The 13,743-nt window shown below is 38.8% G+C and overlaps 1 protein-coding gene across 2 annotated transcripts; it reads right to left on the reverse strand.

Moving 5' to 3' along the window:
• Positions 1–6,234: 6,234 nt before the first annotated feature.
• On the reverse strand, positions 6,235–13,528 carry LOC134664100 (uncharacterized). Of its 2 annotated transcripts, none has more exons than XM_063520687.1 (2): positions 12,632–13,528; positions 6,235–6,417 (listed from the first exon to the last, which is right to left on the reverse strand). In XM_063520687.1, exons 1-2 carry the CDS (start codon positions 13,382–13,384, stop codon positions 6,235–6,237), a joined length of 936 nt encoding a protein of 311 aa, XP_063376757.1. In that variant the 5' UTR covers positions 13,385–13,528. The 2 variants fall into 2 exon arrangements, with proteins under 2 accessions (XP_063376757.1, XP_063376758.1); XM_063520688.1 differs by having other exon boundaries at positions 6,281–6,417; positions 12,593–13,526.
• Positions 13,529–13,743: the final 215 nt, after the last annotated feature.

Below are 13,743 nucleotides of genomic sequence, written 5' to 3' on the forward strand. Positions count from 1 at the left end.
AGCGGTCGGCAACCTTTTAGCAGCCAAGGGTCACATAGTAGTTAACGAAGTTGACGCGGGCCGCACTTTGGTAATATTTGTGACTTTAGCAGACATTGTCATTTGTTAATATGTATTACATACAAAATAGGGAGGCTCGCGCGCCGCCTGTTGCCGACCCACACAGGCGAAAAATCAATAAAAGTCGGACAAAACCAAAAAACTTCTAAGTAGCCCCAACAGGCAAAAACCAATCTTAGCGGGTAGTCCAATAAACAGTGCACGCTACTCGCATAATCATTTTCATGTTAGAGTCATCTACGCGACACGTTCTCATTCCAAAGTTCGACTTGTTCAAAGGCGAATATTTTAGTGCTCTGCGAGTGTTACTTATGTGCTTACTTATTTATCGTTTGCTTCCAGAAAGTTGTGATTTAATGATGGATACCCTTCCAGGAGGTAATAACCTAATTACTAATAGTTACTTTTGATAGCTATGCTTGCTTGTTTATTATAAAAAAAAATAAGTGTAATGTCTTGTATTTTTTGCACATTGTTCAATTTCACCAAGGAGAAAAGTACAACTTCCTGATAGATCCGGTTTTGATATTATCAATTTTAGAAACTACAGAACTTGGGTTTTAACATACAACCATTATTTTATGCGACCTTACGCGACATTTTAACAAAATTTTCATTTTAATCGATGACTAGTTTAATCAAAAATGTGACTAAGCGACATTTTTTTTTAGGCAAATGGCTATGGAAGACACTTTCAAGAGACTTTTAGTGTCTTCCGATCCTTATATAACAGGACTAAGAAAATTGGGTGGTAAAAAGTCGCTTCCCAAGAAGCTTCGCTTTTAGAAGAAGATATTATGATCAAAATTTAATAAAATGTCATAATATAATTGTAATTTTGTTTTTATTAGTTGGCAAACCTGCATTAATACGATTTCTATAATAATCCTGAATGTTTAGGTTTTGTCCGACTTTTATTGATTTTTCGCCTGTGTGCGACCGGTGCTAGGTATAAGGAATTGGTTTTTAATATGAAGACTTTTGTGACATTTTGTTGTGTTCATCTAAACAATTCATTGGTATTTAGTAGCAACGAGTATTTGTCAATCCAACTGTGACATAAAAACTACCTCGCCTCGCATAATAGCCGCATACCTAAGCACCACTTGAACCATCCACTAACCCGGGGTTAAGCGGTTAACCTGGAGTTACCATGGTTACCAGTACACGACTTTAAGAATACAGTACCTACACAATAAATTGAGTTTTCAATCCCTGTTACATATGTAGCGCATAATTATAATACTTTTCTTCGTATTTTCACGGAAAAGTAAGAACGTGTCTAGCTATTTCAGTCAGTCTCGGTACAAAAAGTATTAAGGTTGACTGAAGTAGCATGACAAATACGAACGATTCCGAGAAAATACGAAGGAAAAGAATTCTGCACTACAACATCTGTACCTACGGTAGTTATGCAAGGAGGAGCGGGACAGTTACACTATATCATGATAAATAAGATTTCACTATTAAAAAGGTTTTTTTTATATTATTTTTGAGCAACCTGTGTACCTACAGTCACCTGCAATAATATGTTACTGTTTGAAGACCGCAAAAATATGTGACACGCTCTTATGGATCTACAAAGACGGTGTCAGATATTTTTGCGGCCTTCGGTGTGTAACATACCTATTAATGTGGGTGACTGTACATACAGATATAATGGCAACTGTGAAATTCATGCACAAAGGTTGTAGGCGACTGCAAAATTTTATTTGATAAAATCTTGGCGACAACCTGTGGTTGGTGGCAACTGCGTTATTGTCCAGTTGTAATTAAACTAATTATGACAAATAGGTACACAAATCATAGTCATTATTCGGCGCCAAAGGCAAATTATAATTATACAATTATACCACTTAATGTACACGGTACACGTACTATTCATTTACCTAATTTTAAAGAGAATAATTTAAAATTAGGTAGCAATTTTATTTCTACAAAACGATTTAAATTAATGCCCTAGATTGATCATAAGCTATAGACTTTTTACGGTTTCCTAGCATTAAGAAAACCGAGCTTACAGTATACAAATATAAAACCCTCTGTTGTGAGTTCCACACGCTCTTGGTCGATATTATATAACTGTCATTTTAGAATACATTTTAGATACGAAATTTCGTTTGTTATATTATCTTCAGTCGTTGTTCCAAATGGGTAGGCAGTAGTGTCCCTATAATTGCTTTCTCGTTTCCATTTTTCTTAGTACCTGTAACAAGTTCAAATAAATTGCTTAGTTACCTATAATAAAATTCAAGATAACAAAAGTATCCAGAAATGTTTTTGTGTTTTGTGTGTGTGTGTACAATGATGGTATTGTTTAAGAATAAAATAAATGAAATGAAATGACTCAAAAGGCATGTACAGTCACCTGTAATAATATGTGACACAACGAAGGCCGCAAAAATATCTGACACGGTCTTATTTGTAGAGCCAAAAGAGCGTGTCACATATTTTTGCGGCCCTCGAAGAGTAACATATAATTGCAGGTGACTGTACCTAACAAAGTCAAGTGTTTTATTTTGAAATAAAATCAATGGTGTTTTTTTTAATTATATCGGCGCAGTGCTCTTCAAGACTTTAACCGAGTCGGCGTTTGAACTTAACCGATGTTTTGCATTACGGCGGCGCGCGCCGGCACCGGTAATGCAAACAACGATCGTTCCTTATTTTGATTAGCGGCCCGATGCAAACTTTAAGATACGTCTAGATAAGTCAGCACGGATATTATAGTCGTGTATGTCTAGACAGCGTAATAAAATCAGTGTCCGTCTTTTTCAATCACGTGGTGCTAAAGAGGGACACTTATTTTATCACGTGGATAAAGCTATCCATAATTGGCCTGCTACCGGCGTATTATGGATGGCTTTATCCACGTGATAAAATAACTGTCACTTTTTAACACCGTGGGATAGAAAGTGACGGACACTGTTTTATCACTGATATAGATTAGATATAGATTAGAAGCGCTGATGGCCTAGCAGTGAGAGCGTGCGACTTGCAATCTGGAGGTCGCGGGTTCAAACCCCGGCTCGTACCAATGAGTATTTCGGAACTTATGTACGAAATATCATTTGATATTTACCAGTCGCTTTTCGGTGAAGGAAAACATCGTGAGGAAACCGGACTAGTCCCAATAAAGCCTAGTTTACCCTCTGGATTGGAAGGTCAGATGGCAGTCGCTTTCGTAAAAACTAGTTGCCTACGTCAAATCATGGGATTAGTTGACAAGCGGACCCCAGGCTCTCATGAGCCATGGCGAAATGCCGGGATAACGCGGGCGGCTCTTCAAATCAAGAGTGAACAGGCACCTTCTGGGCGAGCTCGCTCCATCGTAGGCCACGTCTACGCCTCGGCTAGTCTGTGGCCATGAGTAAGCCCATTCATAATAAAAAAAAAAAAAAAAGGAAGAAGATAGATTAGATATGTCAGTGACAAAAGTGACGTTTTTGTTTGATGAATCGTCATACGATATAGATTAGATATGTCAGTGTGAACTGACATATCTAATCTATATCGTATTTAGCCGTAATATTTGACGTATCCCAAAGTTCGAATCGGGCCGTAGGACTTATTATTAGCTGAGGCCGCGACAGTACCGCCAGACTAGGCTATGAGACAGTAGATCGGTATCTGATATTCATCATTTCCTTAATTTGGAGCAAATGTATTATTGGAGAGCGCTGGTGGCCTAGCGGTAAGAGCGTGCGACTTGCAATCCGGAGGTCGCGGGTTCACACCCCGGCTCGTACCAATGAGTTTTTCGGAACTTATGTACGAAACATCATTTGATATTTACCACTAGCTTGGTGAAGGAAAACATCGTGAGAAAACCTGCATACATCAGCGACGAAATTCAAAGGTGTATGTGAAGTCCCCAATCCGCATTGGGCTAGCGTGGGGACTATATATAGCCCAAGCCCTCTCGCGCTCGAGAGGATGCCTGTGCCCAGCAGTGGGACGTATATAGGTTGAATTATTTTTTATATATTGTTGGAGCAAGGTAGGACTACCTAGTTCCAGTAATATATTTGCTCCAAATTCAGGAAAATTATGTATATTGTTTACCTACCTATAGTTTACTTAGGGGTGCAAAGTTATATAGGTAAGTACGTTGACCATACATACACATATGTACTCAGGTAAACGTAACTTTCGGTCCATTTCGCATGGAGCAATCAGCATGAGCGATATTCAAGGCCGTATCATAATATTCGTAAGATGAAAACAACACAACAACAACAATTAATTAATAAATTTTAATCACACGGTTCACAGTTTAATATATAAATGTTGTTGTTAAAAACGATGACATACAGTTAGAATGCTTCAAATCAGTAAATTCATTATGAAAATGTCCAGCAATTGAAGCTTCATCCACACTAACATAACATCATTCAAACCGCTAACGAATTTAACGCGGATTAAATAATCATAATCCGAATCAAACACTAATCACGGCGTTCAAACTGTTAACTGACAGTTCCACCGGGCGTGACGTCACGTCCGCTAACTGCAGTTTAACACGGGCTGAGTTGCGGAACTAAGGCTGCGGCCAGTGATGGAGCGATACATATAATAGTGTCACAGTCTTACCGACCTGATGATTTTTAACTTTATTTAAAAGTACTATATGACGTTTTGCGTAATTCTTTTATACTGTTATGGCAGTTAATGGGTTAACTTGGGCCATGTTGCGAAGCATGCACATAACTAATATCTTTATAAGGCAGCGGTTCTCAAACTTTTTTGGTGACGGAACCCTTTTGACAAGCGAAATATATGACGGAGCCCCAAATTAATTTTCGTTCATCACTGTGGACCTATAGAAGAGCTGGTTTTTTCCTTACAAGTATTTTCGCGGAACACACTTTGAGAATGGCTGTTATAAGGCATTTTTTCCGGCACTTCTAGACATCGTTTTAGTCCACACAGATGTTTTATTTGCATTTATCTACTATCCCTTTCTTAGGCAATAAATAAATAAGTTTCTTGTTTTACTAATTTACTTGACAGTTGTGTATTGTGAGAATTGACGCTTTGTAGAAGGCGATCATAGAAACGCCTCTCAAAAGTGACTCCTAAGTTCGGTTTCGCCACCCTGGCACTTTATGGCCTTAGGGAAAATTAATTACAATACTTAAAAAATACGTTCATTTACAATGATTGGGATTTAGTAATATGAATGTAATATATTACTTATGACAGGACATCTTGCTCTCTCGTCATGTTAGATAATTTAGTTAGACTATTCAATCAGCGTCGTACGATTTTTCTATGCTGCATATGCGACTATCTTTTCTTTTCGTCGCTGTATGTTAACTGTGACCTTACCAATGATGCCCGCACGCTCGCGGTGGGACGTTTCAGGAGTTTTGCACGCGACTAAATACAGGTATTACTGTTATGCTCCATTTTAAACGATGTTATTGATTGACAAACCTTAATTTAAATATTTTGCATTATTGTTTGTTAAGATACGGATTGATTTTGTTATTTCTGACTAATTGACCATATTCTTTGGGGTGAATATGTAAAATTTTATTTATCAATAACAAACAAATGATAATAAAAACAACATTAAAATTAAAACTAAAATTTAACATCCTAACCCCGAAAACTCAAAAAAAAATTCTGACGCTTTATACATTTCAGCGAATCATAATGTCACTGCTTTTTATGGGACAGTACATTTTTTTTCATAACAAAATCATTCCGTATAGTTTCTATCTAGGTAATCTAGTCAATAAAGCAAAGGGTCAAAATAGCAGTGCACACTAGCAGCGGTCAAGGCGCCCCTCTTAAGAGCCAGAACATCGTCTATGAAACACTTAAGGTGATTGTAATAATATAGTCAGACCAAGAACAGTCTGCAGCTAATTTGATAGCCCACGCAGTGAAAAGTGTTATTTTAAACGTCAAACTTCTATGAAATAATGACGTATAAATGACACTTGCACTGCGTGGGCTATCAAATCCGCTGCAGACTTTTTTTGGTCCAACTCTATTTGTAATGGTGCTCGACGCGGTCCCAGTAAATGTCATCTTGAAACTTCATTGTCAAAGTCAAAAGTTCTTCAAAGTCATTGTCAATAGAGGTGACAGCAGGGTGTCATCTATTGGGCATTAGCATGTCGAGCACTAGTACCATCACCTTACACAGTAACAGTACTTACCTCACACTATATAGTTTCTTCCAGGCAATCTAGTAGGCAACGCGAAGGGCCAAGACCGGGCGCTGGCAGCGGTGACATCGCCCCTCAGCAGGGCCAAAACGTCGTCGAGGAAACGCAGCGAGCGGCACTCGGCGTCCAGCGCGCGCGCCGCCGCCGCGCAACGGCCGGCGCGCACGCATTGCGCCTGAAATTTAGAATATAATTTTATTGTATGAATGGGGAAGGCCGGTAAAAGCTAAATTATAAAATTTGACCACTTTTGAATTTGTATTACTGCAACGTTCCGTCACTAAAGTGTAGCTGAGCACTAGCACATATTGTAAACTATAATCATATTAACTTATACATATTATGCCTGATAAAGAGTTTTGTCAAGTTTTCACTATGACTTTGATGCATCAAGGCTTTGGGAAATGAATTAGAGATTCACTAGATATGAAATAGTGAAGATATGTGACGTTCCACAGAAAAAGGTACCTTATGGCGGATGGCGCTTACGTCGCATAGCGCCACAGTAAAATTGGAGCGGCGTTAATAATAGTATAAACGCCAATCGCCATACGGTACCTTTACCCGCGGGATGTCACATATCTTTGCTATTTCGTATCTAGTTAATCTCTAATTCATTTCCTGAATCGCGCCGCCTGTCTCTCTGCCTCTTTATTGCTCGAATATGCATGAGTGATAGAGCGGCAGATGAGACGAGCGTTGCTGATGCCATCGCTGTGTATGACCCAGGGTGCCTAGCCAAGATGCCACAGATGCCTCCCTCTCTATCGCACTAATATGTAAAAGTGATAGAGAGACAGAAATGGCTACGCTTAAAATAATACTTACCTGGGGAAACACTCGTAAAATAGAAAAATACAAATTTCTTTATTGTCAAATAAGAAACGATTCATTTAAGTCGCAAGTGATCTGTGATTTGGTCAAGTGAAGTTAAAACATTTTTAACACACAGGTGATGCAAACAGCAACTGGTGCGTGAATCTTACCGGTTATTACCTGCCTAATTACTATTCCATTTAATTACCGGTAATATGGAGTTTTATGAGCAGTTTACACGGTATATGTTTTCATTAGTTTTCTGTTGTCACCTTTAAACAGTGTCATTTGAACTTGACAGATTTATGTCAGCTATTTCGTATGGGATTTTGAGTTTCCAAAACGTCCCGCTTGGCGCGCTGTTCAAAATCCCATACAAAAAGTTTTTGTCAAAAATTTCATTTTTGGTACAAGCTTTTATCGCTGACTGTACTTTTCTTCCCACAGGCAACTAATACTCATTGAGACAATTCTAAAAACCCCAAACACAATAAGGTTTCGTTGTTTCATCACAGAGTTCCTATGGCCACCTCCAGTCTCCTTCATCAGATCAGCTCAATGACACCATAATATTGCATTGTCATCCGATTTATACATGCATGCAAAATTTCAGCTCAATCGGAAACCGGGAAGTGGATCTTTAACTTGCAAGATATGAATACAGACAGACAGACAGACAGACAACGGTCAGGTGAAAGTAAATAAAAGCTTGTAAAATAGACATAACGCAAATCCGAACGCTCGTCACGCTATCGAATGAAATTTACACTAGGGGTTCTGAGCTCATTTTGATGGCTTCTCTACACGATGGGCCAGCGCCGGCCACTCCAAGGGACGCAGCCATGCGGTAGAATGAGATAGCAATATCACTTGCTCCCTCTAACGCATAAATACGTCCCTTGTAGTGGCCGGCGCGGGCCCATCGTGTAGAGGAGCCATGATATGTGTCACTATGTATTAAAAATAACTTTCCAAATCGCAAGTAATTTGTAGTTTTTAGAGGATAATGTAGGCTGTGAGAATAGTACGGTTATAAATATTATAAATTGTGACACTAAAGGGAAATCCTACTTATATTATTATTTAGGAGGTACGCGAGGAAATATCAATTATTATGACCAACGGGATAAATATTAAAATAATTATTCATGTTTCGGTAGAAATTAAATGCCAAATGTTGTTCCGAACTGTCAAAAATTTTGATCTAACTGACAGGCCGATACAGTCCGGCGGACTGTTAATCAGTGGGCCCCTTTAAAGCCGACCACTGACTGATACTTAATATATGAAATAATCACATTTTTGAGCATACACTAAAATATTCAACATTGCGAAATAACTATTTCTCTCTCCATGCGTCATTCAAACCTCAACCTTTTGAAATAAACAGGCAAATTAAAGATATCAATTAATGGTAATATGCAAATGCATTATGACGAACGTCAATGAACCCCGTTATCAGCGCTTATCAGTTGCACCGATAACCGTTTGATGGTTACGGATATATGCCCTGTGTTTTGATTAGATTACTGTTTCTTGACAGCTCATTCTTGTTAAACTACTGGCTCCTCTACACGATGGGCCAACGCCGGCCACTTGATGTAGCCATACGGTAGAATGAGATAGCAATATCACTTGCTCCCTCTAACGCATAAATGCGTCCCTTGGAGTGGCCGGCGTTGGCCCATCGTGTAGAAGAGCCATAATAGGACACCAATCACCAATGATTCATCAAATAAAGGATTTAGTTACTTAATACATTAACAACAGACAAAGTCAACGGGAAGAGAAGAGTGGTGGAATGTATTGGGCTCCATACATTTCACGACTCTTCTCTTTCCGCACAGACTCTTGGTAACATTCCATTTCTGACCGCAGCAGCACTACTGGTACAGTCAGCCGGGAAAGTGGTCTACCACAGATGATAGAGACGAAAAGTGGTAGACCACTTTCTTGGCTGACCGTACCGAACGCGTCGGTGTTATTGTCAATTTCCATAGTAAAATGAATGGCGATGCAGCTGTCGTTGGAAATGGAGTGTCACCTTCTTGAGAAGTTCAACTACGCCGCCGCCATGCCTAGTCGGTAATAACCCTGCCTACCTACGAAGCAGGAGGTCCCGGGTCCGAAGGTCCTCCTAAGTCCTCCTGATCCTGGATCCTGGTAAGGGAATTTATTTGTGTGTTTATCACAAATATTTGTTCCTGAATTAATATATAGAATTATATATTATATAGTAGGGTCAGTAAGGTCGTTTAGCATGCACTTTAGTCTCAGGCGATGCCGCTTGGCATGATTGTTCCTTAGGTCAAACAAAGTTGATCTGGCCCGGTAGACAGGAGATCGTACCATGCAGACCCCCCAAAAAGGGGGGGTGAAAGAGTCGGCTCCCCAGGTCCAATCTATGCTATATTCCTTCCTAGTCTTAGCAACTAGGGCAAGTTATATATAATTTTCGTATAAATTAGGGACGAGGAATTCATTTCTGAAATAATTATTATGCCTTTCCATACAAAAAAAAAATATTTTTCTACAAAACATGAAAATGTTATGTCATTTTTTGTGACAATTTTGGATGTTACAATCACAGTGTGGCGATTTGCACTAAATAAAAAAAAATTGGACGATGTAGCCCATATATTCTTTATTCTGGAAAATATCACTTTATAGTAGGCATTCATACATTTTTTTGTAAAAAAATAATAATTTATAGCGCGTGGCGGTAACGATTTCCATACAAATGGAACTATGCCCAAAGTCAAAGATTAAAAATGTTTACTAAAACACTGAATTTGACATTTTAAAAGTTTAAACATTATGTTTTAATAATTTTTCCATGCGTTTTTGCCCTTTCTTGGTACAAATTTGATGTTTTTATTTTTCTCCATACAAACTTTCTCCCCCTCCCATTTCCCCCCTTAAGGGTAGATATTTTTAAATTTGTTTTTATAACTAACTTATTCCTTTTGTAATTAATCGATGTTCAAACGTTCAGGTTCAAATGTTCGGTAGTTTAGGATCTACATGTGTTTGAGCTAAAGACATTTTATTTCATAATATCCCATACACTATAATATCTAACAAAACTCTGCTTACTTCCAGACATCATACAATCTAAACCCCAGAAGATATAAAGCTGAAATTTTCAACATCAATTAAATGCGACAGGTTTAAGTTTAAAATAAAATAAAATTTTATATAATCAACGCTTAAGGGGGGGAAATGGGAGGGAGAAAGTTTGTGTGGAAGAAAAATAAAAACAACAAATTTGTACCAAAAAAGGGCAAAAACGCATGGCAAAATTATTAAAACATTATATTTAAAATTTTAAAATGTCAAATTCAGTGTTTTGGTAAACATTTTTAATCTTTGATTTTGGGCATAGTTCCATTTGTATGGAAATTGTTACCGCCACGCGCTATAAATTATTTTTTTATTACAAAATAATGTATGAATGCCTACTATAAAGTGATATTTTCCAGAATAAAGAATACATGGGCTACATCGTCCAATTTTTTATTTAATGCAAATCGCCACACTGTGATTGTAACATCCAAAATTGTCACAAAAAATGACATAACATTTTCATGTTTTGTACAAAAATCATTTTTTTTGTATGGAAAGGCATAATAATTATTTCAGAAATTAATTCCTCGTCCCTAATTTATACGAAAATGATATATAACTTGCCCTAGTTGCTAAGACTAGGAAGGAATATAGCATAGATTGGACCTGGGGAGCCGACCCTTCCCCCCCCCCCCCTTCTTGGGGGGTCTGCATGGTACGATCTCCTGGCTACCGGGCCAGATCAACTTTGTTTGACCTAAGGAACAATCGTGCCAAGCGGCATCGCCTGAGACTAAAGTGCATGCACTTCCATACATTTGTGTTCCTTACTGACCCTACTATATATATGTATATCGTCACCTAGTACCCACAACACAAGCCTTATTATTATTAAGCTTGCCGTGGGACTAGATTGATCTGAATAACAATTTGGCGTATAAATAAGTGTTCCGTAAACAAAGTTTTGTACGGAACACTAAAAACCTACCTTATCTTCCACTGTTAACTGACTGTTCCTAAACCTTATTACAAAAGGCATAAGGTCCACCGATGGGCAGTTAAGAGTTGCTGTTTGTACGAAATGAAGAAATTAGAAATATGTTGTTTGTTAAATATGATTTAACCACTAGAAACCGCAATGATTTGAACTATCTGCAGATAATCGGGAATGTATGTAAAATGTTGTTTAATTACAGAGCCTCCTAGCTAGTAAATGCTCCCTATCTCAATTATTTCTATCAATTATATTTATATCAGTGTAATGCTAGTTATTAAATTTTTTTTTAAACCAACCTGTAAGTTTGTTGCCACTTAAAAAGCTTATAAAAAAACACCAGTAAAAAAAACCCCGGTTTTGGTTACGACGATTCAGTCTGTTAATTATGTATGCGTGCTAAATATCGTTTGGATCACGGAAGATCAGAATACACTAATTTATAGTGACAAGTGAAATTTCAACCACAACAGTAGGTATAAGCTATAGCAGTCTGTCTATAGTTATTCCGGGTAAAACAATTGAATATGTACAAATACAATAAGTATATAAGTTATTTCTACTTTGCGAGTTTTGCAATAAAATTGTAAGCAGATAAGTAGGTTTAATAAGTAATGTAACGAAATAAGTTTTTGGAAAAAATTTCGTTTTTGGTACAAGCTTTTATCGCAGACTGTACTTTTCTTACGACAGACAACTAATACTCATCGAGACAATTCTAAAAACTCCTAACACAATTAGGTTGCGTTGTTTCATCACAGAGTTCCTATGGCCACCTCCTGTCTCCATCATCAGATCAGCTCGATGGTACCATAATATTGCATTGTCATCCGATTTATATATGCATGCAAAATTTCAGCTTAATCGGAAACCGGGAAGTGGATCAAATTTAACTTGCAAGATTTGACTACAGACAGACAGACAGACAACGGTCAGGTGAAAGTAAAAAAATAAAGTTTGTAAAAAGTGAAAAAACTGTTGTCTATTTAGTGTTTACAAGTAGGGTTTATTTTATCTATAAAAATCACTAGGAACATTATTACCTACTTGAAATTTCTCAGTACTAATCACAGAGCAAATGATTTTGCTAAAGCCCCAAGCTTAACCTTTTGGTGGTCAAAAATCGTGGGTTCAAAACTTGGTTGTGTCATGATTGTGTCAAAAACTTAATGACTTACGTGCACCAAGATAACAAACAAAAAAAAAGCTGTGACCCTCAACCAAGCACACCAAATTGTACTGAGCTCTAAGCCGCTTAAAGCATGTGGATATCACACACTTCTTGATCTGGACACTCTTGACAGAGCGGTCACACACTAGTACGTAGAAATAGTATTAGACCCAATCCCAATGAAAATAGATTTTAAGCAAGAAAAAGTAGTTCAAAGCCAGAATGAGAATTCTGAAGAAATGTGACCCGAAAAGACAGAGGAATGGTGACCAAAAAGCCAATGGTCGTGATTTATGTACGAACGCGTCAGAGGTCGCGGCGAGACACGCGTTGGGCCAGCACCTGCATGTCCTGGTGGATGCCCTGCAGCTCCTTGTGCAGCCCTCGCGACTCCTCCAGCAACGCGTCCAGCTTCCGAGCGGCAATTGTCAAACTGCCCTCACTCTCACTATCACTGTCTTCTTCCACCGACAACGCGAGCTTTCCTAACCTCTCCCTTTCCACTGCATCCTTCAAACCACCACCACGCTTGATAAACTCCAAGTATATATCCTTCTTTTCACTAGTCTCATCTTCAGCATCACGCAGCTCATCGGCTAACGACCGGCCCTTTTTCTGCGAAGGTTTTTCCTCTGGTTCTGGAGTCGTAGGTTCTGTTGTGTAAGGTTCTTTAGCAGATCGATGGAGTGGTTCTGGTGAGTCTGCTGAAAATCCGTAAGGACTTGGGGATAGAAGCGCTCTTTGGAGGAATCTTCTAGTATCTTCGTCTAGAGGTCGGGTTAAACCTCTTCTTGAGACAGGTCTAACTATGGCTTCCAAGCTTTCTCGTCCAGGGTCATCAGGTCTGAGTAGCTCCAGTATTCTTGCTCTTGGAGGAGAGATGGAAGAAGACACATCAAATTTGGCGACAAGCTTTCCCTTTTCTGGTGACGTGTGTATGTCTCCAGTCGGGGTGTACGCACGAAGGTTTTCGTTGAGCATTCTGTAGTTTTTGTGCTTGACGTTGCCTTCGGGGGGTAGGGCAAGGGTGGGGCAGTCCACGGGGTCGGGCTCCGCGATCTCTATGAGAGCGGGCGAGGCTGCGCGCGCGCTCATGTCGCCCGCTATCACTACACTGACGCGTGCGCGTAAAACGAATTATTGAATAGTAATTACATGCGTTAAGGACTAGTGTGGCGCGCGGCCGGGTGCATACTGTAACTGACGCGCGCACTAATTCAATTTGCTTCTATTTACAGACTTAAAATCACGCACCGGCTTAGAACTGCGCTTTTAAATAGATTTTACGACCGTTTGAAGTTTACTTTTTTAAAAGAATGTTTTAAGACGTACCTACATTAAAGTTAGTATAAAACAGAGCTGCGACACTTCTTTAAAGCGTGCGTTATTTATTGATTCGACCTTAATGATATGAAAGAGGGCAGGCAGACTGGACGGAGATAATAAGTTGTTTA

Source organism: Cydia fagiglandana, chromosome 4, assembly GCF_963556715.1.
Source record: "Cydia fagiglandana chromosome 4, ilCydFagi1.1, whole genome shotgun sequence".
Lineage (NCBI taxonomy): Eukaryota > Metazoa > Arthropoda > Insecta > Lepidoptera > Tortricidae > Cydia > Cydia fagiglandana.

Excerpts from the sequence above, each read along its gene's own strand:
- LOC134664100 (XM_063520687.1), bottom strand. The coding sequence starts at position 13,384 with ATGAGCGCGCGCGCAGCCTCGCCCGCTCTCATAGAGATCGCGGAGCCC. Across the intron at positions 6,418-12,631 it reads GCATCCACCAGGACATGCAG|GCGCAATGCGTGCGCGCCGG; the intron begins GTGCTGGCCCAA and ends TCTAAATTTCAG.